The sequence below is a fragment of the Tachyglossus aculeatus genome, chromosome 5, assembly GCF_015852505.1.
Source record: "Tachyglossus aculeatus isolate mTacAcu1 chromosome 5, mTacAcu1.pri, whole genome shotgun sequence".
Taxonomy (NCBI): Eukaryota; Metazoa; Chordata; class Mammalia; order Monotremata; family Tachyglossidae; genus Tachyglossus; species Tachyglossus aculeatus.
In genome coordinates this window covers 35,564,197-35,591,763 of record NC_052070.1, presented here as the reverse complement: position 1 = coordinate 35,591,763, position 27,567 = coordinate 35,564,197, and the positions used below count along the sequence as shown (strand labels likewise).

At 46.5% G+C, this 27,567-nt stretch overlaps 1 protein-coding gene across 1 annotated transcript in view; it reads right to left on the bottom strand.

The window, feature by feature from the left end:
* Nucleotides 1-2,244: 2,244 nt before the first annotated feature.
* Nucleotides 2,245-27,567, bottom strand: part of LOC119928757 (erythroblast membrane associated protein (Scianna blood group)) — a 45,928-nt gene continuing 20,605 nt past the window's right edge. Inside the window, exons 4-13 of the mRNA XM_038747272.1 lie at nt 21,745-21,880; nt 21,301-21,512; nt 15,547-15,663; nt 13,232-13,264; nt 10,492-10,524; nt 8,777-8,797; nt 6,733-6,753; nt 6,608-6,634; nt 6,205-6,231; nt 2,245-2,993 (exon numbers count right to left, since the gene is read on the bottom strand). Coding sequence (XP_038603200.1) covers nt 2,257-2,993; nt 6,205-6,231; nt 6,608-6,634; nt 6,733-6,753; nt 8,777-8,797; nt 10,492-10,524; nt 13,232-13,264; nt 15,547-15,663; nt 21,301-21,512; nt 21,745-21,880 — 1,364 coding nt within the window. The 3' untranslated portion in view covers nt 2,245-2,256. The remainder of the gene's footprint in view (nt 2,994-6,204; nt 6,232-6,607; nt 6,635-6,732; nt 6,754-8,776; nt 8,798-10,491; nt 10,525-13,231; nt 13,265-15,546; nt 15,664-21,300; nt 21,513-21,744; nt 21,881-27,567) is intronic.

Below are 27,567 nucleotides of genomic sequence, written 5' to 3'. Positions count from 1 at the left end.
ACAGCTGACAATTGGTGGAGCCGGGATTTGAACCCATGACCTCTAACTCCAAAGCCCAGGCCCTTTCCACTGAGCCACACTGCTTCGTAAGCTGCTGCTTTGGTAAGCTCCCTGTGGGCAGAGAACTGTCTACCAACTCTATTGTACTGTAATAATATCAACAATAATAATAATAATAATAATGGTATTTGTTAAGCACTTACTATGTGCCAAAGGAGGGGAAAGTCTATTAGAGTATCGATTCCATATAAATATGTATAGGTCTATACTTCTATTGACGCTATTGTTCTATTGACGCTATTGTTGCCTGCTTACTTGTTTTGTTTTGTTGCCTGTCTCCCCGCCTTTCTAGACTGTGAGCCCGTTGTTGGGAAGGGATTGTCTCTATTCGTTGCTGAATTGTACTTTTCAAGCGCTTAGTACAGTGCTCTGCACACAGTAAGCGCTCAATAAACACAATTGAATGAATGAATGAAGCACTGTTCTAAGCGCTGGGGTAGTTAATCAGGTTGTCTCACATGGGACTGTCCCACAGTCTTAATCCCCATTTTACCGACGAGGTAACTGAGGCACAGAGAATTTAAGTACTTATACTCTCCCAAGCACTTAGTACAGTGCTCTGCACACAGTAAGCGCTCAGTAAATACCACTGGCTTGATTGTCTTGTAACCCGGTTTCTGCGGAATTTATTAGCCTATATCCTTTCAGTCCCCAGATATTTCTAGCCGCTAATTTTTATGTCTGGGATGGCTACATTACTTGTTAGGAGAGGTCACTTCTAATCCATATTCATTCAGTCATATTTATTGAGCGCTTACTGTGTGCAGAGCACTGTACTAAGTGCTTGGGAAGTACGAGTACAAGTATATATAATCCATATATAATGAAGAGATGCAGAGGAAAGTCAAATGAGTCTGATTTTGGTCCTTTGGGAAAGCAACATTTTGAAAATGTACACATTTAATTTCATACAAAAATAGAATACGTCTTAGCAGTTCTGCATTTGATCTTAACTCAGCATTGAAAATAACCACTCGCCCAGGGGGAAAGTAACAATCGAATCCGGGCAAGAGTAGAGAAAACTGATGTCATGTAGTTGAGGGAAGGGAAGAGGGGATGTGGGCTGAAAATCTTGTGAGCTAAAATTTGCCCAGTTGGTTGGGGGTCTTGTCTTCTAGTCTGTCCTAGAAACAAAAGAGGTGGTAGAAAATGCTGCTGCCAACTTGTACTTCCCAAGCGCCAACTTGTACTTCCCAAGCGCTTAGTACAGTGCTCTGCACACAGTAAGTGCTCAATAAATACGATTGATTGATTGATTGATTGATAGAAAATACAGAAAAGTGCCACTAGCTGGAGTGAGCTAGCAGCCACGGCGATTTCAAGCTGAGATCTAGGATCTTCTGGGCAATTAAAACCTTGTTTGTAAGTTGGTCGAGGGAGGAGGGAGCACTTGGACTCATGGGGTGTTTGTCTGTGGAAGGAAACCCCTTTACACTGACTTTAGCCGTGGAAAGGCCAGACACCACCCAGTAAGCACTCAATAAATACAATCGATTGATTGATTGATTGATAGAAAATACAGAAAAGGGCCACTAGCTGGAGTGAGCTAGCGGCCACGGCGATTTCAAGCTGAGATCTAGGATCTTCTGGGCAATTAAAACCTTGGTTGCAAGTTGGTCGAGGGAGGAGGGAGCCCTTGGACTCATGGGGTGTTTGCCTGTGGAAGGAAACCCCTTCAGACTGACTTTAGCCGTGGAAAGGCCAGACACCACCCAGTCACCGCTAATCTCCAAAACTCTTTCTCTGAGTTATTCATTTGGGGCCCTGGGTGACCCCCACATATCCCTCCTGCCTCTTCCAGGAGAGGAAGACTTTCCCGAGCTGGTTTCCATTCACCCAGGAGTCGGGTCCCTGAACAACATTCCCGCAACTCTTGCCATGGGGCGAAGGGAAGCGTGAGCTGAGATCATTCAGCCTGGAGAGGCTTCAGTCTTTAGCTGCCTTTCCTCAGAGGTGCCTATTCCCAGATAAGAGAAAGAGACTGTCTCAGGGGCGGTTGGGCTCCTCCTTCTTGGCACTGGGGCTTGCGATGGGCTAGAGGAAGGTCAGAATCAATCAATCGTATTTATTGAGCGCTTACCGTGTGCAGAGCACTGGACTAAGCGCTTGGGAAGTCCAAGTTGGCAACATATAGAGACGGTCCCTACCCAACAGCGGGCTCGCCGTCTAGAAGGAGGACAAGGAGCGATCGTTCCCCTAAAAGGACGGGGCCCTGAAACCCTGCAGGGCCGGAGCGACGTCAGAGGGCCAAGAAAGGATCATATCCTTGAGCGGATATTGATCTGGCGTCGGGCGAGGACGGGCTAATGGTCCGTTGGTCCCCAGAGATACCTTCTTTTCCATCGCCCGGGGGGCTTCCGGGGACGGGCTGGGCCCTTTGGCAAGTTCCCCAGACTCCCGGGACACGGGGCAGATGATCAGAGGAGCTGCGTTTTTGCCCTCGTCGTGAAGACAAGGCTCAAAGAAAGGGCGGAGAGGCCCGGAGAAGGGGTAGGTAAACGTGTAGATGTGAGTCTCGTCGGTCACGTTGTAAAAGGAGACCACCCCAGCTTCGTAGTCCAGGAAAATTCCCACCCGGCGGGGAGGATTCTTGAGGCGGAAAGGAGTCTGGGGGGAGGTGAGGGCCTCGTATTCGTTCCCGCGGCTCAGCCGCACAACCCAGTGCCCCGTCAGGGGGGATGCGGTGATCTTCCCCTTCCTGCTCACGGATTCACTGCACACTCCGAGAATCCATTTCGTCTTGTTGCCCACGTGCACCTCCCAGTAGTGGCTCCCCGCAGTGAAGCGCTGAGAGCCCAGGACGCTGACCACGTAATCGAACCTCTCGGGGTTGTCGGGCACGTCGCGCCGGTGGTCTCCGTGTTTCACCCGTCGCCGGTCTTCAGATAGGACGAGCTTGGGATGGGCCGTGTCCGGATCGAGAGTCACGTCCACTGCAAAAGACAGTCACGGGGAGATGGCGATGATGATCGCTGATGGCGACGGAAAAACGCTCCGGTAGCCGGGGCCTAGCGGAAAGAGCACAGCCTTGGGAGTCAGCAGGAGACCTGCGTTCTCATCCCGGCTCTGCCGCTTTTCTTTTGTATGACCTTGGGCGAGTCACTTATCTTTACTGTGCCTCAGTTACCTCATCTGGAAAATGGGGATTAAGACTGTGAAGGCTATGTAGAAGAGGAACTGTGTCCAGCCTGATTATTTCATTCATTCGATCATATTTGTTGAGCGCTTACTGTGTGCAGAGCACTGTACTAATAATAATAATAATAATAATGATGGCATTTATTAAGCACTTACTATGTGCAAAGCACTGTTCTAAGTGCTGGGGAGGTAACAAGGTGATCAGGTTGTCCCATGGGGGGCTCACAGTCTTAATCCCCATTTTACAGATGAGGTAACTGAGGCACAGGGAAGTGAAGTGACTTGCCCAAAGTCACACAGCTGACAATTGGCAGAGCTGGGATTTGAACCCATGACCTCTGACTCCAAAGCCCAGGCTTTTCCCACTGAGCCACGCTGCTTCCCTGAGCATAAGCTTAGTAAGCGCTGCTTACTAAGCGCTTGGGAAGTACAAGTTGGCAACATCTAGAGACGGTCCCTACCCAACAGTGGGCTCACAGTCTAGAAGGGGGAGACGGAGAACTAAACCAAACATATTAACAAAATAAAATAAATAGAATAGATATGTACAAGTAAAATAAATAAATAAGTAGAGTAATAAATATGTACAAACATATATACGTATATACAGGTGCTGTGGGGAAGGGAAGGAGGTAAGGCGGGGGGATGGAGAGGGGGACGAGGGGGAGAGGAAGGAGGGGGCTCAGTCTGGGAAGGCCTCCTGGAGGAGGTGAGCTCTCAGTAGGGCCAGCCTGATAATCAGTGTCCAGCCTGATTATTTTATTCATTCAATCGTATTTATTGAGCGCTTACTGTGTGCAGAGCACTGTACTAAGCGCTTGGGAAGTACAAGTTGGCCACATCTAGAGACGGTCCCTACCCAACAGCGGGCTCATGTAGCTTAGCAGAGTGCTTAGTACAGTGTCTGGCACAGAGTAGGTGCTTAGGGATTGTCTCTGTTGCCGACTTGTATTCATGCATTCATTCATTCATTCAATCGTATTTATTGAGCACTTACTGTGTGCAGAGCACGGTACTAAGCGCTTGGAAAGTACGATTCGGCAACATATAGAGACAAGTTCCTACCCAACAACGGGCTCACACTCTAGAAGGGGATTTTTAAGTGCTTACTATGCGCCAGGCACCGTATTAAGAGCTGGGATGGATATAAGCGTTTAGTAGTGCTCTGCACACAGTAGGCACTCAATAAATACAAATGAATGAATGAATGAATAATAAGTACCACAGTTAGTAATAATAATGATGGCATTTATTAAGCGCTTACTATGTGCAAAGCACTGTTCTAAGCACTGGGGAGGTTACAAGGTAATCAGGTTGTCCCACGGGGGGTTCACAGTCTTCATCCCCATTTTACAGATGAGGGAACTGCGGCACAGAGAAGTTAAGTGACTTGCCCAAAGTCACTCAGCTGACAATTGGTGGAGTCGTTATTATTACTACATGGTGGAGTAGCTAGAGCCCGGGCCTGGGAATCAGAAGGTCATGGGTTCTAATCCCGGCTCTGCCACTTATCTGCTGTGTGACTCTCAGCAAGTCACTTCACTTCTCTGGGCCTCAGTTCCCTCTTCTGTAAAATGGGGATTGCGACTGTGAGCCCCTCATGGGACAGGGATTGTATCCAACTCGATTTGCTTGTATCCACCCCAGCGCTTAGTACAGTGCCTGGTGCATAGTAAGCATTTAACAAATGTCATCATTATTGCTATAATTACTAGAATTATTGCAAAAATGTTCCCTAGTCCTGCTGTCATGTTCTAGTCAAAGCATGTACTCAAAACACACACTCTAGGAGTGTGACTGTAATTTTGGTTGCGATTCGGCACGGTAGGACTCAAGCCTTAGAGAAAGAGTGTGGCTTAGTGGGTAGGGCAAGGTCCTGGAAATCAGGAGGCCCTGGGTTCAAATCCTGCCTTGGCCTGCTGTGTGACCTTGGGCAAGTCACTTTACTTCTCTGTGCCTCAGTTCCCCCACCTGCAAAATGGGGATTAAGACTGTGACCCTCATGTGGGTCAGGGAGCGTGCCCAACCTGATTTACGGCCCACGTGCCTGGAACACAGTAAGCGCCTAACAAATACCACGACTTTTTTTTTTACAATAAAGCAGAGTTGAGGGCGAGAGACCCAAGGCACTCAGTCACCTGGCTCAGTGGAAAGAGCCCGGGCTTTGGAGTCAGAGGTCATGGGTTCAAATCCCAACTCCGCCAACTGTCAGCTGGGTGACTTTGGGCGAGTCACTTCACTTCTCTGGGCCCCAGTTCCCTCATCTGTAAAATGGGGATTAAGACTGTGAGCCCCCCTTGGGACAACCTGATCGCCTTGTAACCTCCCCGGCACTTAGAACAGTGCTTTGCACATAGTAAGCACTTAAATACCATTATTATTATTATTATTATTATTACCTCACCACTCTCCTCTCCTACTAAAACCCAGACCGCACACTTGGCTCCTCTGATGCTAACCTTCTCACGGCACTTCCATCTCGCCTACCTCGCCGCCGACCTCTTGCCCTCGTCCCGCCTCTGGCCCTCTTCATTTCCGACGACCGATTCCTCTCATCATCATCAATCGTATTTATTGAGCGCTTACTGTGTGCAGAGCACTGTACTAAGCGCTTGGGAAGTACAAATTGGCAACATATAGAGACAGTCCCTACCCAACAGTGGGCTCACAGTCTCAAAGTCCAATCGAAGGCGCATCTCCTCCAAGAGGCCTTCCCTGACTAAGCCTTCCTTTCCTCTTCTCCCACCCACTTCTGCGTCGCCCTGACTTGCTCCCTTAATTCCTCCCCTTCCCAGCCCCGCAGCACTTAAGTACATATTTGTAATTTGATTTATTTTAACATCTAGCTCCCCTTCTAGACCGTAAGCTCACTGTGGGCAGGGAATGTGTCTGTTTTATTTTACTCTCCCAAGCACTTAGTCCAATGTTCTGCATACGGTAAGCGCTCAATAAATACGACTGACTGACTTAAGTCTGAAACGTGGGCCAGAAGTCAATGTCACTTACCAGGGTGCAACCTGGCCCTTCTCCAGCCTGCAAAGGAACAAGGGGAAGATGACGGTTAGCGGTGCCAGGAAAGAATTCATTCAATCGTATTTATTGAGCGCTTACTGTGTGCAGAGCACTGTACTAAGCACTTGGGAAGTCCAAGCCGGCAACAGATAGGGACGGTCCCTACCCAACAACGGGCTCACGGTCTGGAAGAGGGGAGACAGACAACAAAACACGGAGACAGGTGTCAAAATCGTCAGAACAAATAGGACGTCAGAAGCAAGGTCTTGTCCAAGTGCAGGAAATGGGAGCAGTACTCGATTTACTTGCAACCACCCCAGCGCTTAGTACAGTGCTTGGCACATAGTATAAGCGCTTAACAAATCCCACGATCAGTATTATTATTATCCCTACTGACCTGCGTTTGCTGCTGCTCTTTTCAACTCTGCAACGAAACAAACAAGGTTGGAACTGCCGCCTGGAAACCCGAGGTCAGCAGGAGGCCAGTTGACACGGAAGTTTATAAGGAAACATGGAACTTACTGAGCTCTCCCCGGAGTTTCTCTGAAACACAAACCAAAATGAAAGATCGGAAGGGGGTTTTTAGTTCCGGGGCACGGCGTGGCGGGAATCTTCCTCAGCCAACCCCATTCCTAGTATGACTTCCCAGGGTCCCTATTATTAGTAACAGTTTAAGACAATTAGAGACAGCTTAACGTTTAGAGACGATTAACGGTTGTGCGTGGGAAGCAGCGTGGCCTAGAGGGGAGGGCATGGGTCTGGGATTAAGAGGAGTTGGGTTCTAATTCCGGTTCCACCACTCGTCTCCTTGGATCTTGGAGAGGTCATTTAATAGACTTGTGCCTCAGTTTCCTTATCTGTGAAATGGGGATTAAAGCCTACTCCCACCTAGTTAGGCTGTTATCCCCGTGAAGGACAGGGACTGTGTCCAAATGTGATTATCTTGTAGCCGCCCCAGGACTTAGTCCAACCAATTACCCCCTGTTGGGTAGAGACTGTCTCTATGTGTTGCCGACTTGTACTTCCCAAGCGCTTAGTACAGTGCTCTGCACACGATTGATTGATAATACGATTATCAATAAATACGATTGATTGATTGATTGATTGAGTTGGATTTAATGAGCACTTCCTGTGTGCAGAGCACTTGGGAGAGTGCAATACGACAATATAACAGACCCATTCCCCGCCCACAGTGAGCTTACAGTGTTTAGGAAAAAGCAAGTTCTTAGAGAAGCAGTATGGCAGAGTGGACAGAGCACGGGCTTGGGAGTCAAAAGGTCATGGGTTCTAATTCCGTCTCCTCCACTTGTCCTTTGGATGACCTTGGGCAACTCCACTTCTCTAGGGCTCAGTTGCCTCATCTGTAAAATGGGGATTGAGACTGTAAGCCCCTGGTAGGACAGGGACTGTGCCCAACCCTACTTCACCATCATCATCAATCGTATTTATTGAGCGCTTACTATGTGCAGAGCACTGTACTAAGCGCTTGGGAAGTACAAATTGGCAACATATAGAGACAGTCCCTACCCAACAGTGGGCTCACAGTCTAAAAGGGGGAGACGGAGAACAAAACCAAACATACTAACAAAATAAAATGAATACTACTTGCTTGTATCTGCCCCAGTGCTGGCACAAAGTGAGCGCTTAGCAAATTCCACAATTATCAACCAGTACCACAGTTTTATCTCAGAGATTCAGCCACTGGGCCTAGCTCGGACAAGCTGCAGTTTGAAAAAAATACAAAGAATCTGAGCGGGTACCGGGTGCAGTTTGAAAGCACTTAGGTTTCAAATCAAATAAAGGAAAATTTGTCACTGGGCTTTTTCTGGGTTCCTATTCAGGCCGCTCCCCCTTGGAATTGCCAAGGGGGGCTCATGGGAGGCAAGTCTACAATCAATCAATCGTATTTATTGAGCGCTTACTGTGTGCAGAGCACTGTACTAAGCGCTTGGGAGGTACAAGTTGGCAACATATAGAGACAGTCCCCACAGTCTAGAAGACTACAGATCCATGGTAAGGGCTTCCCATGATCACATGAGATCACATGATGTAAAATCTGCTCTCTCCAGGTACTACAAGTGGGCAGCTTCCCATCCTAAGGTTTGTCACTGGCCTGCAGGAATCCTGGGGACCACCTTGAAGTGACAGGATCCGTGACAAAGAAAAGGAACAGGATCGGGGGCCTAGAAAAACCAGAAACATTATCTGTGAATCGGGGAGAAGGGACGTCAAAATCCCTGGAACGGGCTCGGAGACGAAACGAGTAGGGCGTGCCTTCCTAATGACGTCTACATAGTCCAGAGGAAATGAGGGTGAGTCAAGGATTGGGCTCACCCCACGAGGAATTGGGTCAAGTGGAATTTGGGGCAGAAAAATTCATCTGCAAATAATACCAGCTCCTGAGCTAGACCCCCCCGGTAAATCCCAGCTCCCAAGACCCAAATAAACATTTACTCAGACCCTCCAGAGCGTAGGAATTGAAATGGAGAAATAGAGAATTTTCACAAAACATAACACCTTCAGGGGTAATATTTGCCAGAGTTTTTGAGGAGAAATAAAAACTTACTGATTGTCCTGTGGAGTTTCCCTAAAATTCAAAGAGAAGCAGAGAAAGAAATAAGAATGGGATAGGGGCGGGGGTAGGGGAGAAAAGAACTCATAAAATTACAGATGGCCTAATGCCCAGTTGGTCCCATTCCCCAAGGAACCCCAAACTCTTCCTTTGTTATTTCTTTCCCTCTGTCCGAGGAGACGCTCTCCCAGTTTCACACATAGTCAAACTTCCCAAAGCCTGGAGTTTGACACTCCAATTATGCTACTCTACTCATGCTATTTTGGATGTCGAAGGGGAAAGGGCCATGATTAGTCATTTCAGTGTCTGTGACGAGGTGTAATAACCCATCCCTCCCACCCTCCCGGTGTTGTTTTGAACACTATATTGCCCGGCTGGCCAGAAACATATTCATCACTCGGGAATGGGAAGGGAAAGGGGAGGGTTGGGAAAGACAGGGGAGCATGGATGTGCTGATGGGAAAAACATCTTGAACATTCCCCTCTCCCCCACTTTTTTTAGGCAACCCAATTTCCAGATTGGCAGTAGTGGCAGCAGAAACTTTGCTGACCATAATGGGAATCTGTACGACCTCTTCTAGACTGTGAGCCCGCTGTTTGGTAGGGTAGGGACCGTCTCTATATGTTGCCAACTTGTACTTCCCAAGCGCTTAGTACAGTGCTCTGCACACAGTAAGCGCTCAATAAATACGACTGAATGAATGAATGAAATTGACTGTCCACGCCAAGCAGCAGAAGAGGTGGGGTATGACAGGTGAGACAGGGCCCCAACCCAAATTCGTTCATTCATTCATTCAATCGTATTTATTGAGCGCTTACTGTGTGCGGAGCACTGTACTAAGCGCGTGGGAAGTACAAGTTGGCAACATATAGAGACGGTCCCTACCCAACAGCGGGCTCACAGTCTAGAAGGGGGAGACAGACAACAAAGCAAGTAGACAGGCATCAATAGCATCAAAATAGATTAATAGAATTATAGATTCATTCATTCAATCGTATTTATTGAGCACTTACTGTGTGCAGAGCACTGTACTAAGCGCTTGGGAAGTACAAGTTGGCAACATATAGAGACGGTCCCTACCCAACAGCGGGTTCACAGTCTAGAAGGGGGAGACAGACAACAAAACAAAACATATTAACCAAATAAATAGGGAAGCAGCATGGCGTAGTGGCTAGAGCCCAGGCCTGGGAATCAGAGGACCTGGATTCTAATCCTGGTTCCACCCCTTGTCTTCTATGTGACCTTGGACAAGTCATTGCACTTCTCTCTGCCAAATGGGGATTTAATACCTGTTCTCCCTCCTACTTAGACCGTCAGCCCCACGTGGGACCTGATTATCCTGTCTGTACCCCAGTACTTAGTACAGTGCTTGGCACACAGTAGGCATTTAATGAACACCACAATTATTATTATACAAAATAATCACTATGAATGGGAAGGTAGGGGAGGAGAGAGAAAGCTCTTGGCTCTGAGTTCTAACTGTGGCCATCCTTTAAGCCATTTCTCCCCATGTTCTCAAAGTCTTTCCTTAATCTGTTCACCCCTGACAATTCAATCAAGTACCATTAATGGAACCATCGCCTAGATGGGATAAGGCATTGTACTGAATGATTTCTACAAGAAAAATGTCTGTGGACGAGCATGTTTTAGGAGGAGAAACAGGAATATGGCATTTTATTCCCAACCGCTTTTCTACCCCAGATATTTACCTTTCTCTTTCCTGTGGTCAGAGAGAAGTTCCTCTAGAGGCAAGAATGGAAAAAAGAAATGATATTATTTTTATCCTCCTATTTACTGACCACAGTCCTAATATAGTCAGTTCTCCTACAACGTGGGGATTGTATTCCCGAAGGACCTCGTTTTGAGAAAGACTGGTGTTTTAATACTCACCCCCATATCCGACGCTTGCGTGTAATACACACAACTGTTTCTTCCAAGACTGTGTCAAAATCTATCCAAATAGATGTGTGTTTTTGGATCATCGATCAATCAATCAATCAATCAATCACATTTATTGAGCGCTTACTGTGTGCAGAGCACTGCACTAAGCGCTTGGGAAGTCCAAGTTGGCAACATATAGAGACGGTCCCTACCCAACAGTGGGCTCACAGTCTAGAAGAGTCATCATCATCATTAACAACAACAGCAATGGTATTTACTGAGCGCTTACTATGTGCAGAGTACTGTAGTAAGCGCTTGGGCAAGTAGAATACAACAGAGTCGGTAGACCCTTTCCCTGCCCACAACGAACTTACAGTCTAGAGGGGGAGACAGACATTAATATAAATAAATAATTTATACTGTATAATTCATAGATATGTTCAACAGTGTTTTGTCAGCTGTGTGACTTTGGGCAAGTCACTTAACTTCTCTGTGCCTCAGTTACCTCATCTGTAAAATGGGGGTGAAGACTGTGAGCCCCCCGTGGGACAACCTGATCACCTTGTAACCTCCCCAGTGCTTAGAACAGTGCTTTGCACATAGTAAGCGCTTAATAAATGCTATCGTTATTATTATTATTATTATTGAGGAATTGAGGGTTTGGTGAATATCAAATGCTGTGTGGCCTTGGGCAAGTCACTTCACTTCTCTGAGTCTGTTACCTCATCTGTAAAATGGGGATTAGGACTGTGGGCCCCACGTGGGACAACTTGATCACCTTGTGTCCCCCCCAGCGCTTAGAACAGTGCTTTGCTCATAGTAAGTGCTCAACAAAATGCCATCATTTATTTATTTAACTTGTACTTCCCAAGCGCTTAGTACAGTGCTCTGTACACAGCGCTCAATAGATACGATTGAATGAATGAATATTCTATTTATTTATTTTATTTGTACATATTTATTCTATTTATTTTATTTTGTTAATATGTTTGGTTTTGTTCTGTCTCCCCCTTCTAGACTGTGAGCCCACTGTTGGGTAGGGACCGTCTCTATATGTTGCCATCTTGGACTTCCCAAGCGCTTAGTACAGTGCTCTGCACACAGCAAGCACTCAATAAATACGATTGGATAAAATGCCGAAGGGTCCCAGATCCAAATGCGTAGATGATACAAAAGGGAGTGGAAGCCGGGGAAAAGAAGGTTTATTCAGGGAAGAATGTTTTTGGAAGAATGCTTCCCTAATTCTGCTGTCACGTTCTTTCTAAACCAGATAGGGAAAACACATGTTTTGGGCGGAGCTGAAGAATAAATAGTACAGTACTATCCTTGGACTTCGATCTCAGAAGAGACAAAACTTGACGGAGTGGACCCAGGGAGAATGGATGCTCAGAACCAAGTGGAAAAATACCTGCTGGGAATCAGAAACAGGTGACTGTGGAGTTCTTTCCATTACCAAAGAACTGCTTTCCCACGTTAGTTAAGAATGTTTGCACATATTTATTACTCTATTTATTTTACTTGTACATATCTATTCTATTTATTTTATTTTGTTAGTATATTTGATTTTGTTCTCTGTCTCCCCCTTTTAGACTGTGAGCCCACTGTTGGGTAGGGACCGTCTCTATATGTTGCCAACTTGGACTTCCCAAGTGCTTAGTACAGTGCTCTGCACACAGTAAGCGCTCAATAAATACGATTGATAGACTGTGAGCCCACTGTTGGGTAGGGACTGTCTCTATATGTTGCCAATTTGTACTTCCCAAGCGCTTAGTCCAGTGCTCTGCACACAGTAAGCGCTCAATAAATACGATTGATAGACTGTGAGCCCACTGTTGGGTAGGGACTGTCTCTATATGTTGCCAATTTGTACTTCCCAAGCGCTTAGTCCAGTGCTCTGCACACAGTAAGCGCTCAATAAATACGATTGATTGATTGATTGATTAGGTAAGCAGTGTGGTCTAGTGGAAAGAGCACGGGCCTGGGTTCTAATCCCGGCTCTGCCTGCTGGGTGTCTTGGAGCAAGCTACTTAATTTCTCTGGGCCTCAGTTTCCTCAACGGTAAAATGGCGATTCATTGGTGGTTTTCCCTCCTATTTAGACTGTGGGACCCATGTAGAGCAGGGACTATGTCTGACCTAACTATCTCGTATCTACCCCAGTGTTGAGGTATATTGCTTGGCACATAGTTAGCACTTATCGAGTACCACAATTATTATCGACGGCGATCAAGCCTAATACCCACAGCGCCGGCAAACACCTTCAAGTTGACAAGCCAACAGTCCCCCTTTTAGACTGTGAGCCCACTGTTGGGTAGGGACTGTCTCTATATGTTGCCAATTTGTACTTCCCAAGCGCTTAGTACAGTGCTCTGCACATAGTAAGCGCTCGATAAATACGATTGATGATGATGATGATGACAGGCAAGAGGGCTTTGGAATGGGCTCTGCCAGGCCCAGCCTGGGGAGATGGAGACATGGCCTCCTCCATTTGGCGGCTGAGTTTCAGCACTGAGAGCGGAAGGGAGAAAACGTCGGTATCTCCCTCTTCCCTTCCTCCTCGGACACTTACCGATCTCTAACACCTGTTGATAAAGAAGCATCTCTAGAGGGAGGAAAGGAGAAGAGTATAAGGTTCAGACTTTTGCGGCGGTTTTTATTTGCTACATGAAATGATGAGTAGGTTCAAAACAAATAAAATGCGACCCTTCTCTCAGTGGAGGGTGAATATGTGACGTTCATTACCATTAAAAGAGATACCGGCTGGGACAAATCCAAAAATGAGAGTACACAGTAGCTTACTAGAAGTACCGTGGCCTAGCAAAGGAGTCAAATGATCTGGGTTTGAATCCCAGCTTTTCCACTTACCTGCTGTGTGACCTTGGGCAAGCACTTGACATCTCTGTGTAGCAGAGTCAAAGGATCTGGGTTTGAATCCTGGCTTTGCCACTTACCTGCTGTGTGACCTTGGGCAAGCACTTGACATCTCTGTGTAGCAGAGTCAAAGGATCTGGGTTCGAATCCCAGCTTTGCCACTTACCTGCTGTGTGGCCTTGGGCAAGCACTTGACATCTCTGTGTAGCAGAGTCAAAGGATCTGGGTTCGAATCCCAGCTTTGCCACTTACCTGCTGTGTGACCTTGGGCAAGCACTTGACATCTCTGTGTATCTCTCCCCCTCCTCCCCCTCTCCATCCTCCGACCTTACCTCTTTCCCTTCCCCACAGCACCTGTATATATGTATATATGTTTGTACATATTTTGTTTGTACATCTTTTAGACTGTGAGCCCACTGTTGGGTAGGGACTGTTTCTATATGTTGCCAATTTTAACTTCCCAAGCGCTTAGTACAGTGCTCTGCACATAGTAAGCGCTCAATAAATACGATTGATGATGATATTTATTACTCTATTTATTTATCTTCCTTGTACATATCTATTCTATTTATTTTATTTCGTTAACATGTTTGGTTTTGTTCTCTGTCTCCCCCTTCTAGACTGTGAGCCCACTGTTGGGTAGGGACCGTCTCTATATGTTGCCGACTTGTCCTTCCCAAGCGCTTAGTACAGTGCTCTGCACACAGTAAGCGCTCAATAAATACGATTGATTGATTAATTGATCAGTTACCTCACCTATAAAATGGGTATTCCATACCTGTTCTCCCACCTTCTTAGACTGTGAATCTCATATGGGACCTGATGATCTCGTATCTACCAGAATACTTAGTACTGTGCTCGGCACGTAATAAATCCTTAACTAATACCACAATTATTAGTATTATTATATTATTCTTACATCCCTAAGCATTAAAAGAGATGTCAGAGAGAGGACAGCCATCAGGCTGTTCCATCACCCGTATCTGTCGCTACTGTCAGCGACTGACCCAGTGATGACACTGCTTATGTTCTTACCACAGTTATAAAGAGACTGAAAAGCAAGAGAAGCAGCGTGGCTCAGTGGAAACAGCCCAGGTTTTGGAGTCAGAGGTCATGGGTTCAAATTCCGGCTCCGCCACCTTTTCATTCATTCATTTGGGCCTCAGTTCCCTCATCTGGAAAATGGGGATGAAGACTGGGAGCCCCCCGTGGGACAACCTGATCACCTTGTATCTACCCCAGCGCTTAGAACAGTGCTTTGCACATAGTAAGCGCTTAACAAATGCCACCATAATAATAATAATAATAATTCATTCAATCGTATTTATTGAGCGCTTACTGTGTGCAGAGCTGGGTGACTTTGGGTAAGTCACTTAATTTCTCTGGGCCTCAGTTACCCCATCTGTAAAATGGGGATGAAGACTGTGAGCCCCCAGTGGGACAACCTGATCATGTTATAAACTCCCCAGAGCTTAAAACAGTGCTTTGCACATAGTAAGCACTTAATAAATGCCACCAGGGGAAAGGAAGGAGGGGGCTCAGTCTGGGAAGGCCTCCTGGAGGAGGTGTTCTGTTTTGTTTTGTTCTCTGTCTCCCCCTTCTAGATTGTAAGCCCCCTGTTGGGTAGGAACTGTCTGTATATGTTGCCAACTTGTACTTCCCAAGCGCTTAGTACAGTGCTCTGCACACAGTAAGCGCTCAATAAATATGATCGAATTGATTGAATTGAATCATTATTATTATTCTTAAGAGATAAACATCATTTCCAGGGAGACCAGGACACAGGTCTCCCGTGGTCAGTTGGCTTCTCTCTTTTTTTGTGTTATTCAATCGCAGCTTCACTTTATTCTTGAAAATCTCTCCCTCAGTCTCTCCTCCTCAGGAACTTCCCCTCCCTACTGCCGTGAAGTGCTAATGTTTGGCAACGCCCGCTCTGCCGGAGTCTCCGAGGACAGCCTCCATCACAGTCAGTGTCCCTTTTAGACCAAGAAATGGAATTTATATATTGGTTACCTTTTGATTTGTGTTGTTGCCAGAGGACATAAATACCCACGGCTATCAGCAGACCCAGGGCCGGCAGGATCACAGCCAGAGCCATGGCTGAGGGAGACAGTCTTGAGGAAACGGGAACTGGAACAGAAACCCAAAGCAACCACATTCCATCAATCAATCAATCAATCAATGGTATTAGCTGAGCGCTTACCGTGCGCAGAGCAATGTACTAAGTACTGGAGAGAGTACAATATAACAGAGTTGGTCTGCCCTCGACGAGTTTACAGCATGGCCTACTGGATAGAACACAGGCTGAAAGTCATCATCATCATCATCATCATCAATCGTATCTATTGAGCGCTTACTATGTGCAGAGCACTGTACTAAGCGCTTGGGAAGTACTAAGCGCTGGAGAGAGTACAATATAACAGAGTTGGTCTGCCCTCGACGAGTTTACAGCATGGCCTACTGGATAGAACACAGGCTGAAAGTCATCATCATCATCATCATCATCAATCGTATTTATTGAGCGCTTACTATGTGCAGAGCACATAGTACAAATTGGCAATATATAGAGACAGCCTGATCCCAACTCTACCACTTGCCTTCTGTGTGACCTTGGGTAAGTCACTTCACTCGTCTGGGCCTCAGTTATCTCATCAACAGTGGGGATGAATCAATCAATCAATTGTATTTATTGACGCTTACCGTGTGCAGAGCACTGGACTAAGCGCTTGGGAAGTACAAGTTGGCAACATATAGAGACGGATGAAGACTGCGAGCCCCATGTGGGGCAGGGACTGTGTCCAGGACGATCTGCACGTATCCATCCCAGCGCTTAGAAGGGTGGCTGGCACATAGTAAGCGCTTAACAAATACCACAGTTGTTATTATTACAGTCCATAAGAGAGACTCGGCTTCTCCGGACAAATGGCCTGCTCTCTCCAGAGCTAGGGACAGAAACTTTCTGGCTGTTTTTGCTGCCTTTCCACTGAGACTCCCGGGGTCCCTGGCTTCTCCCCCAAGGGGCAGCCATGCTGCTACCCCGGCAGCCAGCCCGGGCTCTCCTCCTCCACATCATGGAGTAGTCTCAATAATAATAATAATAATAATAATAATGATGATGGCATTTATTAAGTGCTTACTATGTGCAAAGCACTGTTATAAGCGCTGGGGAGGTTACAAGGTGATCAGGTTGTCCCAGGGGGGCTCATAGTCTTATCCCCATCTTACAGATGAGGTAACTGAGGCCCAGAGAAGTTAAGTGACTTGCCCAAAGTCACCCAGCTGACAATTGGCAGAGCCAGGGTTTGAACCCATGACCTCTGACTCCAAAGCCCAGGCTCTTTCCGCTGCTCCACGCTGGAGCCACGCTGCTCCATCCCATCCTGCCTTGCCCGGCATCTACCTTACCATCCTTACCGATCCTTACCATCGGATCTAAGGTACTTACTCAGCTCTCCTTCTCCTGACTTTCCTTGCTGATCTCTTATTACAATCCAACCCACACATCCCACTCCTCAATGCCAACCCACTCACTGCCCCTCTACCTCATCTTTCTCTCTACTGACCTCTTGCCCATCTCCTCCCTCTGACGGGGAACTCACTCCCCACTCCTATCTGACAATCTACCTCTCTCTCCCCCACCTTAAAGTCCTCCTAATAATAATAATAATAGTAATTATGGTATTTGTTAAGCGCTTTCTATGTGACAGGAACTGTACTAAGCGCCGGAGTGGATACAAGCAAATAGGGTTGGACACAGTCCCTGTCCCGTGTGGGGCTTACAATCTCAGTCCCCATTTTACAGACGAGATAACTGAGGGCCAGAGATGTGAAGTGACTTGCCTGAGGACACACAGACAAGTGGCAGAGCCGGGATTAGAACCCATGACCTTTCGACCCCCAGGCCCTTGCTCTATCCACTAGGCCGTGCCGCTTCTCTAAGCTCATATAGCCTCCAAGAGGCCTTGATTAATTCCTTACTTCCCCTATATGGCCTCTATTATACATCATCACCTATACACTTGGGTCTGTACCCCTTAAGCACTTTGATTTTCCCCCCTCCTCCGCGACACGTTTGTACATATTTATTACTCTATTTATTTATCTAACTTGTACATATCTATTCTATTTATTTTATTTTGTTAGTAAGTTTGGTTTTGTCTCCCCCTTTTAGACTGTGAGCCCACTGTTGGGTAGGGACTGTCTCTATGTGTTGCCAATTTGTACTTCCCAAGCGCTTGGTACAGTGCTCTGCACACAGTAAGCGCTCAATAAATACGATTGATGATGATGATGACACCTATGTACACATCCAGCTCTAATTTATTTTAACGTCTGTCTCCTCCTTGACTCTGTAAGCTCCTTGTGGGCAAGGATGATGCCAACCAACTCTTTCAATCAGTCAGTGGTTCCTACTGGGTGCTTACTGGGTGCCCACCACTGTACTAAGTACTTGGGAAAGAGCAATTCAATGGAGTTGATATATGCATCCCCTGCCCACAAGGAGCTCAGGGTCTGGTGGGGGAGTCAGAAATTAAAATAAATTACTGATGGGGGAATGGAAGATTTCAAGAACGTACTAAGCGCTTAGTACAGTGCTCTGCACATAGTAAGCGCTCAATAAATGCGATTGATGAAGAATATGCATTGGGCTCGGGGTGGGGTGCATATCAAGTTCCTAAGGTGTACAGATCTAACGCTATACAATGCCAGAGCTAGAGAAGCAGCGTGGCTCAGTGGGAAGAGCGTGGGCTTGGGAGTCAGAGGTCATGGGTTCGAATCCCGACTCTGCCACTTGTCAGCTGTGTGACCTTGGGCAAGCCACTTCACCTCTCTGTGCCTCAGTTACCTCATCTGTAAAACGGGGATGAAGACTGTGAGCCCCAGGTGGGACAACCTGATCACCTTGTATCCCCCCCGGCGCTTAGAACAGTGCTTCAATAAACAGGCCCATTCCCTGCCCACAATGAGCTTACAGTCTAAAAGGGGAGACAGACGTTACGAATACCATTCGTACCATTGATTTGTACTTCCCAAGCACTTAGTCCAGTGCTCTGCACACAGTACGATTGATTGAATAAATAAATATAGGCTTTGCCCCACTTCTAACTGCCTTCTGGTTTCCCAAGGGCCAACTTCTAGACTGTGAGCCCACTGTTGGGTAGGGGCCGTCTCTAGGTGTTGCCAACTTGGACTTCCCAAGCGCTTAGTCCAGTGCTCTGCACACAGTAAGCGCTCAATAAATACGATTGAATGAATGAATGCTTCGCACATAGTAAGCGCTTATCAAATACTATCATCAGCCTTCTCTCTGATCTCCCATCCTCGTGTCTCTCTCCACTTCAATCCATACTTCATGCTGCTGCCCGGATTGTCTTTGTCCAGAAACGCTCTGGGCATGTCACTCCCCTCCTCAAAAATCTCCAGTGGCTACCAATCAATCTGCGCATCGGCAGAAACTCCTCACCCTGCGCTTCAAGGCTGCCCATCCATCCCCTCGCCCCCTCCTACCTCACCTCCCTTCTGTCCTTCTCCAGCCCAGCCCGCACCCTCCGCTCCTCCACCGCTGATCTCCTCACCGTACCTCGCTCTCGCCTGTCCCGCCATCGACCCCCGGCCCACGTCCTCCCCCGGGCCTGGAATGCCCTCCCTCTGCCCATCCGCCAAGCTCGCTCTCTTCCTCCCTTCAAGGCCCTCCCTTCAAGGCTCACCTCCTCCAGGAGGCCTTCCCACACTGAGCCCCTTCCTTCCTCTCCCCCTCGTCCCCCTCTCCATCCCCCCATCTTACCTCCTTCCCTTCCCCACAGCACCTGTATATATGTATATATGTTTGTACATATTTTTTTTACTCTATTTATTTATTTATTTTATTTGTACATATCTATTCTATTTATTTTATTTTGTTAGTACGTTTGGTTTTGTTCTCTGTCTCCCCCTTTTAGACTGTGAGCCCACTGTTGGGTAGGGACTGTCTCTATATGTTGCCAATTTGTACTTCCCAAGTGCTTAGTACAGTGCTCTGCACATAGTAAGCGCTCAATAAATATGATTGATGATTGATGATGATTATTATTATTATTACAGTTATGGTAGTGGATCCATAGCGTTTCCTTGGTTAAAATATGGAAGCGGTTGACCATTTACTGCCTCCTTCCGCGCAGTAAACCTGAGTTTCCGCCCTCGACTCTCTCCCTTGCCGCTGCTGCCCAGCACGGGGGAGTTTTGCCCGCCACTCGCGAGCCGCTGCCCGAGCTAGGAACAGAACGGGTAGGCCTCCGCTTGACTCTCCGTCCCATTGTTGAGACTGGCAAAATGCTGGAAACTCTCCAGGTGTGACCCTGAGAGGTGCCAAACTGATTAGCTTGTACCAATCCCAGTGCTAAGTATAGTGCCCGGCACAGATACCATAAAAAAAAACAAATCTCGCACTCAAACCCGAGATTTGGGCCACCCACTACCTTCACGTACACCCACCAATCAGTCGTATTTATTCATTCATTCATTCAATCGTATTTATTGAGCGCTTACTGTGTGCAGAGCACTGTACTAAGCGCTTGGGAAGTACAAGTTGGAAACGTACAGAGACGGTCCCTACCCAACAACTGGCTCACAGTCTAGAAGGGGGAGACGGACAACGAAAGAAAACATATTAACAAAAGAAAATAAATGGAATAGTAAATATGTACAAGATGTATGTAAATATCTACTAGGCCACGCTGCTTCTATCACGCTATCTATCCTGTCTATCATGCTACTTTACAGTGGAAAAAAAACCATTAGTTGCCGGTGATGGGAGTATAGATGCAGTTACATGCACTTTGTTTTCTTCCTATGTGCGTGAGTAATCCACTGGCTGTCTTAAACACTGAGCTACAGCTTGCAGCAAGACGCAAATATCTATATCTTCATAGGCATAAACATTTGAGTGCCATTTTAGGGGGCACCACCACCTAGCCCTGTGATCGTCTGAGGGGCAAGACCCGGAGAGCGAGTGGTTCAGCCGCATGGTGTGCACCGTCGGATTCAATCCGTACGCGTGTGTTGATGACAAGAATCATCATCATCATCAATCGTATTTATTGAGCGCTTACTGTGTGCAGAGCACTGTACTAAGGAGCTTGGGAAGTACCAGTTGGCAGTGCCCTGGTTTTTCCTTTGAGCGGTGTTTTCCCACCGCGCCGGGGATGCCCCAAGGATCATCATCATCATCATCAATCGTATTTATTGAGCGCTTACTGTGTGCAGAGCACTGGACTAAGCGCTTGGGAAGTACAAATTGGCATCATATAGAGACAGTCCCTACCCAACAGTGGGCTCACAGTCTCAAAGGGGGAGACAGAGAACAAAACCAAACATACTAACAAAATAAAATAAATAGAATGGATATGTACAAATAAAATAAATAAAATAGAGTAAAAAAATCTGTACAAACGTATATACATATATACAGGTGCTGTGGGGAAGGGAAGGAGGTAAGATGGGGGGGATGGAGAGGGGGACGAGGGGGAGAGGAAGGAAGGGGCTCAGTCTGGGAAGGCCTCCTGGAGGAGGTGAGCTCTCAGCAGGGCCTTGAAGGGAGGAAGAGAGCTAGCTTGGCGGGTCATCATCATCAATCGTATTTATTGAGCGCTTACTGTGTGCAGAGCACTGGACTAAGCGCTTGGGAAGTACAAATTGGCATCACATAGAGACAGTCCCTACCCAACAGTGGGCTCACAGTCTAAAAGCGGGAAACAGTGGGTCGGGAAACGCCGGCTTAGAGTCACTCACCGCACGCCCTTTTGAACGGCCTTTCCAACCCAGGATGGTCCTCACTGTCTTCGTGCGGTGGTCTACCCGCTGTGGCCATGATTGCCATCTTCCCCTGGCTCGGGGCAACGTTTCGGATGTGGCAAGAAATGATCCCCGGGGAGCTAGCTCGGACGGTGACCGACGTCTCCGTATGGAAGAGCCCGGCTCCGTCCCGGGCCTGGCACCTTGACGGGATCAATCAGTCAATCAATCGTATTTATTGAGCGCTTACCGTGTGCAGAGCGCTTGGGAAGGACAAGTTGGCAACATATAGACTGTGAGCCCACTGTTGGGTAGGGACTGGCTCTATATGTTGCCAATTTGTACTTCCCAAGCGCTTAGTACAGTGCTCTGCACACAGTAAGCGCTCAATAAATACGATTGATGATGATATAGATGGTCTCTACCCAACAGTGGGCTCACAGTCTCGGTACCGGCTCCCCTTCCGTGCCTCTCCGCCGCACCCGGGGCTCAGGGAGCCATCCGCATGACCTGCAGACCAGCCGGATCCATCCGGACTCAGAACCCTCCAGGAGGATGGCGGGATCCGAACCCAGTGCTGGGGGAGGGGAGAGATTTGCCTCAACTCGGGGTGCCGGGGTAGGGGGGTCTCATACGGTTCACGTTCGCCCACGGGAAGCGGTACGGCCTAGTGGCAAGAGCCCGGCCTTGGGCGTCACAGGATGTGGGTTCTAATCCCGGCTCTGCCATTGGTCTGCTGGGTGACCTTGGGCAAGTCACTTCGCTTCTCCGTGCCTCACTTACCTCATCTGTAAAATGGGGATTAATATGTATATAATCATATAATGTGATTATATATAATATATATAATCATATAATATGATTATATATAATATATAACCATATAATATGATTATATATAATATATATAATCATATAATATGATTGTATATAATATATATAATCATATAATATGATTATATATAATATATAATCATATAATGCAATTATATATAATATATAATCATGTGTATGTTAATCATATTAATATATAATCACATATTAACATGACTAATGTGTATATATGTACATGTAGATTTATATATGTATTTATGTTTGTACATATTTATTACTCTATTTTTTTTTACTTGTACATATTTATTCTATTTATTTGATTTTGTTAATATGTTTGGTTTTGTTGTCTGTCTCCCCCTTCTAGACTGTGAGCCCGCTGTTGGGTAGGGACCGTCTCTAGATGTTGCCAACTTGTGCTTCCCAAGCGCTTAGTACAGTGCTCTGCACACAGTAAGCGCTCAATAAATACGATTGAAGGAATGAATGAATGAATGAATGAATGAAGACTGTGATCCCCTCTTGGGACAAGGACTGTGTCCAGCCTGACTATTTCGTATGGGTTCAAGTCCCGGCTCCGCCAACTGTCAGCTGTGTGACTTTGGGCAAGTCACTTCACTTCTCTGTGCTTCAGTTACCTCATCTGGAAAATGGGGGATTAAGATTGTGAGCCCCCCATGGGACAACTTGATCACCTTGTAACCTCCCCAGCGCTTAGAACAGTGCTTTGCACATAGTAAGCACTTAATAAATGCCATTATTATTATTATTATTACCCCAGTACTTAGAATGGTGCTTGGCACATAGTAAGCACTTAGTAAATACCGCAATTATTATTATTATAAACTCCTGAGGAAATTGAGCCTTCAGCTTGGCCTCAGAGATTTAAGATGGCCCACGATTATGTTTTTTATCAGTCCGCATGTAGCGGCCTTTTGCTGGGCTCCGTACTATCAACGGTAATTGTGGTTTTTGTGCTTACTAGCCATCAAATACTGTACTAAGCACTGGGTTAGGAATAAGAGAATCAGGTCCCACGGGGGGCTCACAATCTAAAAAGGAGGAAGAACAGATATTAAATCCCCACTTTACAGATGAGGGAACTGAGGCACGGAGAAGGGAAGTGACTGGCCCATGGTCACACAGCAGAAAAATGACAGAGCTGGGATTAGAACCCAGGTCCTCTGACTTCCCCCCCTGTGCTCTATTCACTAGACCACGCTGCTTCTCACTAAAGGGGCCCCTTGGGAGTTTACTAGTGTAAAGCCTGCAGTGCTTTGCACATAGTAAGCACTTAATAAATGCCTTCATTATCATTCACAGTGTTTTGAGCACAGTAATAATAATAATAATAATAATAATAATGGCATTTGTTAAGCGCTTACTATGTGCAAAGCGCTGTTCTAAGCGCTGGGGGGCTACAAGATGATCAGGTTGTCCCACGCCGGGGTTCACAGTCTTAATCCCCATTTTACAGATGAGGGAACTGAGGCTGAGAGAAGTGAAGTGACTTGCCCAAGGTCACACAGCAGACATGTGGCGGAGCCGGGATTCGAACCCATGACCTCTGACTCCAAAACCTGCGCTCTTTCCACTGAGCCATGCTGCTTCTCAATAATAATAATTATAATGGCATTTATTAATCAATCAATCGTATTTATTGAGCGCTTACTATGTGCAGAGCACTGTACTAAGCGCTTGGGAAGTACAAATTGGCATCACATAGAGACAGTCCCTACCCAACAGTGGGCTCACAGTCTAAAAGGGGGAGACAGAGAACAGAACCAAACATACCAACAAAATAAAATAAGTAGGATAGAAATGTACAAGTAAAATAAATAACTAAATAAATAGAGTGATAAATATGTACAACCATATATAAGCGCTTACTATATGCAAAGCACTGTTCTAAGAGTGGGCTCACAGTCTTAATCCCCATTTTTCAGATGAGGTCACTGAGGCCCAGAGAAGTAAAGTGACTTGCCCAAAGTCGCACAGCTGACAAGCGGGGGAACCGGGATTTGAACCCTTGACCTCTGACTCCAAAGCCCGGGCTCTTTCCACTGAGCCACGCTGCTTCGCTCAATAAATACAATTGAATGGATGGATGAATTCAGATATTAAGGGAGGAGTTTTTCCCAACCCAAGGGGGAAGGAAATAGATTTTTCAAAGATTTTGCCAAGACCAGTCACTCTGTTTGTACGGAGAGAAATGAAGACGGAAAGAAAAGATTTGCTTGCGGTCAGTCTGTCTCCCCCTTCTAGACCGTAAGCCCGCTGTTGGGTAGGGACCGTCTCTAGGTGTTGCCGACTTGGACTTCCCAAGCGCTTAGTACAGTGCTCTGCACACAGTAGGCGCTCAATAAATACGATTGAGTGAGTGAACTAAGGAACTAAGGACCAGCCACCCCATCTAGAGATCAAGAGAAGCAGCGTGGCTCAGTGGAAAGAGCCCGGGCTTTGGAGTCAGAGGTCATGGGTTCAAATCCCAGCTCTGCCAATTGTCAGCTGTGTGACTTTGGGCACTTCACTTCTCTGGGCCTCAGTTCCCTCATCTGTAAAATGGGGATTAAGACTGTGAGCCCCCCGTGGGACAACCTGATCACCTGGTAACCTCCTCAGCGCTTAGAAGAGTGCTTTGCACATAGTATGCGCTTAATAAATGCTATCATTATTATTATTATCTAGGACAATCCTGTTTAGGTTTTAGGAGAGGAATAAGGAAGCAGCGTGGCTCAGTGGAAAGAGCCCGGGCTTTGGAGTCAGTGGTCACGGGTTCAAATCCCGGCTCCACCGATTGTCAGCTGGGTGACTTTGGGCAAGTCACTTCTCTGTGCCTCAGTTACCTCACCTGGAAAACGGGGATTGACTGTGAGCCCCCCGTGGGACAACCCGATCACCTTGTAGCCTCCCCAGCGCTTAGAACAGTGCTTTGCACATAGTAAGTGCTTAATAAATGCCATCATTATATTATTATTATTATTATTATTGTTATTATTATTATTATTATTATTATGATTATTATAAGGAAGGAGAACAAGAACGGAGCAGGGGGAAAGGGAACCACCTGGATCCAGAGTAAATGGCTTAGAAGGGCAAAGCGGGAGAACTGGCTACTCCCATGACCTGCTGGGCAACTTGGAACCGGTCTTCAGCTTCTTCATCTGAAAAATGGGGAGAAAAATCCTGGTCTCGGGAATATCACGAAAATAATGAGATACGTGACATAAAAGTCTTCTGAAAAAAATTAAGAAGCAGCTTGGCCTAGTGGAAAGGTTACAGGTCTGAGTGTCAAAGGGCCCGGGTTCTACTTTGCACATAGTAAGCACTTAACAAATGCCATAATAATAATAATCATAATATATTATCGTTACATTAATATAATAATGAATATAATATATTAATATAATATAATAATAATATTAGGAGGAGCAGCGTGGCTCAGTGGAAAGAGCCCGGGTTTTGGAGTTAGAGGTCATGGGTTCGAATCCCGGCTCCACCACATGTCTGCTGTGTGACCTTGGACAAGTCACTTCACTTCTCTGAGCCTCAGTTACCTCATCTGTAAAATGGGGTTTAAGACTGTGAGCCCCACGTGGGACAACTTGATCGCCTTGTAACCGCCCCCAGCGCTTAGAACAGGGTTTGGCACATAGTAAGCGCTTAATAAATGCCATTATTATTATTAACAAATACCACAGTTGTTATTATCATTACCCCAGGTGACCTGAGTGAGATTTATAGAAGCAGCGTGGCTCAGTGGAAAGAGCCCGGGCTTTGGAGTCAGAGGTCATGGGTTCAAATCCTGGCTCCGTCAGCTGTGTGACTTTGGGCAAGTCACTTCACTTCTCTGGGCCTCAGTTCCCTCATCTGCTCTGCACATAGTAAGCGCTTAACAAATGCCATTATTATTATTATTATTATCCTGATTCTGCCCCTCGTCTGTTGTGTGACCGCAGGGGCGAGTCATTTCACTTTTCTGCGCCTCAGTTTCCTCACCCGTAAAATGGGGATTAAGACTGTGAGCCCCATGTGGTATAGTGACCATGTACAACTTGATTATCTCGTATCTACCCCAGAGCTTTGTGCGGTGTCTGGCACGTAGTAAGCGCTTAACAAATAGCATAAATTTTTTTTTACAAAAAATCTAAGTTGGGTTGTTCGGGTGAGCTCAGGCAAAGGACCTTTTGGATAGAGCGGCCCAGAGGAAAGAGGATGGGCCTGGGAGCCCGAGGGCCTGAGTTCTAATCCCGGCTCTGCCACTTATCTGCTGTGTGATCTTGGGAAGTCACTTAACTGCTCTGTGCCTCAGTTTCCCCGTATGCAAAATGGGCATTCGCTAACATGTTCTCCCTCCTGTTGGGACTGTGAACCCTATAGGCGACAGGGACTACATCCGACCTGATAACCTTTTATCTACCCCAGCCTTAGAACAGTGCTTGGCACATAGTAAGCGCTTAACTAATACCACAATGATCACTATTATTGGCATTACTATAGTTATAATTATTATTATCACTATTGCGGAATAAAGAACTGACAACCTTTCCCTCACCTAACCCCTCACTTAGCTGGGGTCCGGAGTGAAAGAAATTGGCTGTTTGACCATTCATTCACTCATTCAATCATATTTATTGAGCGCTTACTGTGTGCAGAGCACTGTACTAAGCGCTTGGAAAGTACAATTCAGCAACAAAGAGAGACAGTCTCTGCCACCCCTTCACTCTATAAAGAAGGTAATCAAAGGCAGAGAAGCAGTGTGGGGTAGTGGATAGAGCCCGGGCCTGGGAATCAGAAGGTCATGGGTTCTAATCCTGGCTCCGCCACTTGTCTGCTGTGTGATCTTGGGAAGTCCCTTAACTGCTCTGTGCCTCAGTTTCCTCGTATGCAAAATGGGCATTCGCTAACATGTTCTCCCTCCTGTTGGGACTGTGAACCCTATAGGCGACAGGGACTACATCCGACCTGATAACCTTTTATCTACCCCAGCCTTAGAACAGTGCTTGGCACATAGTAAGCGCTTAACTAATACCACAATGATCACTATTATTGGCATTACTATAGTTATAATTATTATTATCACTATTGCGGAATAAAGAACTGACAACCTTTCCCTCACCTAACCCCTCACTTAGCTGGGGTCCGGAGTGAAAGAAATTGGCTGTTTGACCATTCATTCACTCATTCAATCATATTTATTGAGCGCTTACTGTGTGCAGAGCACTGTACTAAGCGCTTGGAAAGTACAATTCAGCAACAAAGAGAGACAATCTCTGCCACCCCTTCACTCTATAAAGAAGGAAATCAAAGGCAGAGAAGCAGCGTGGGGTGGTGGCTAGAGCCCGGGCCTGGGAATCAGAAGGTCATGGGTTCTAATCCCGGCTCCGCCACTTGTCTGCTGTGTGATCTTGGGAAAGTCACTTAACTGCTCTG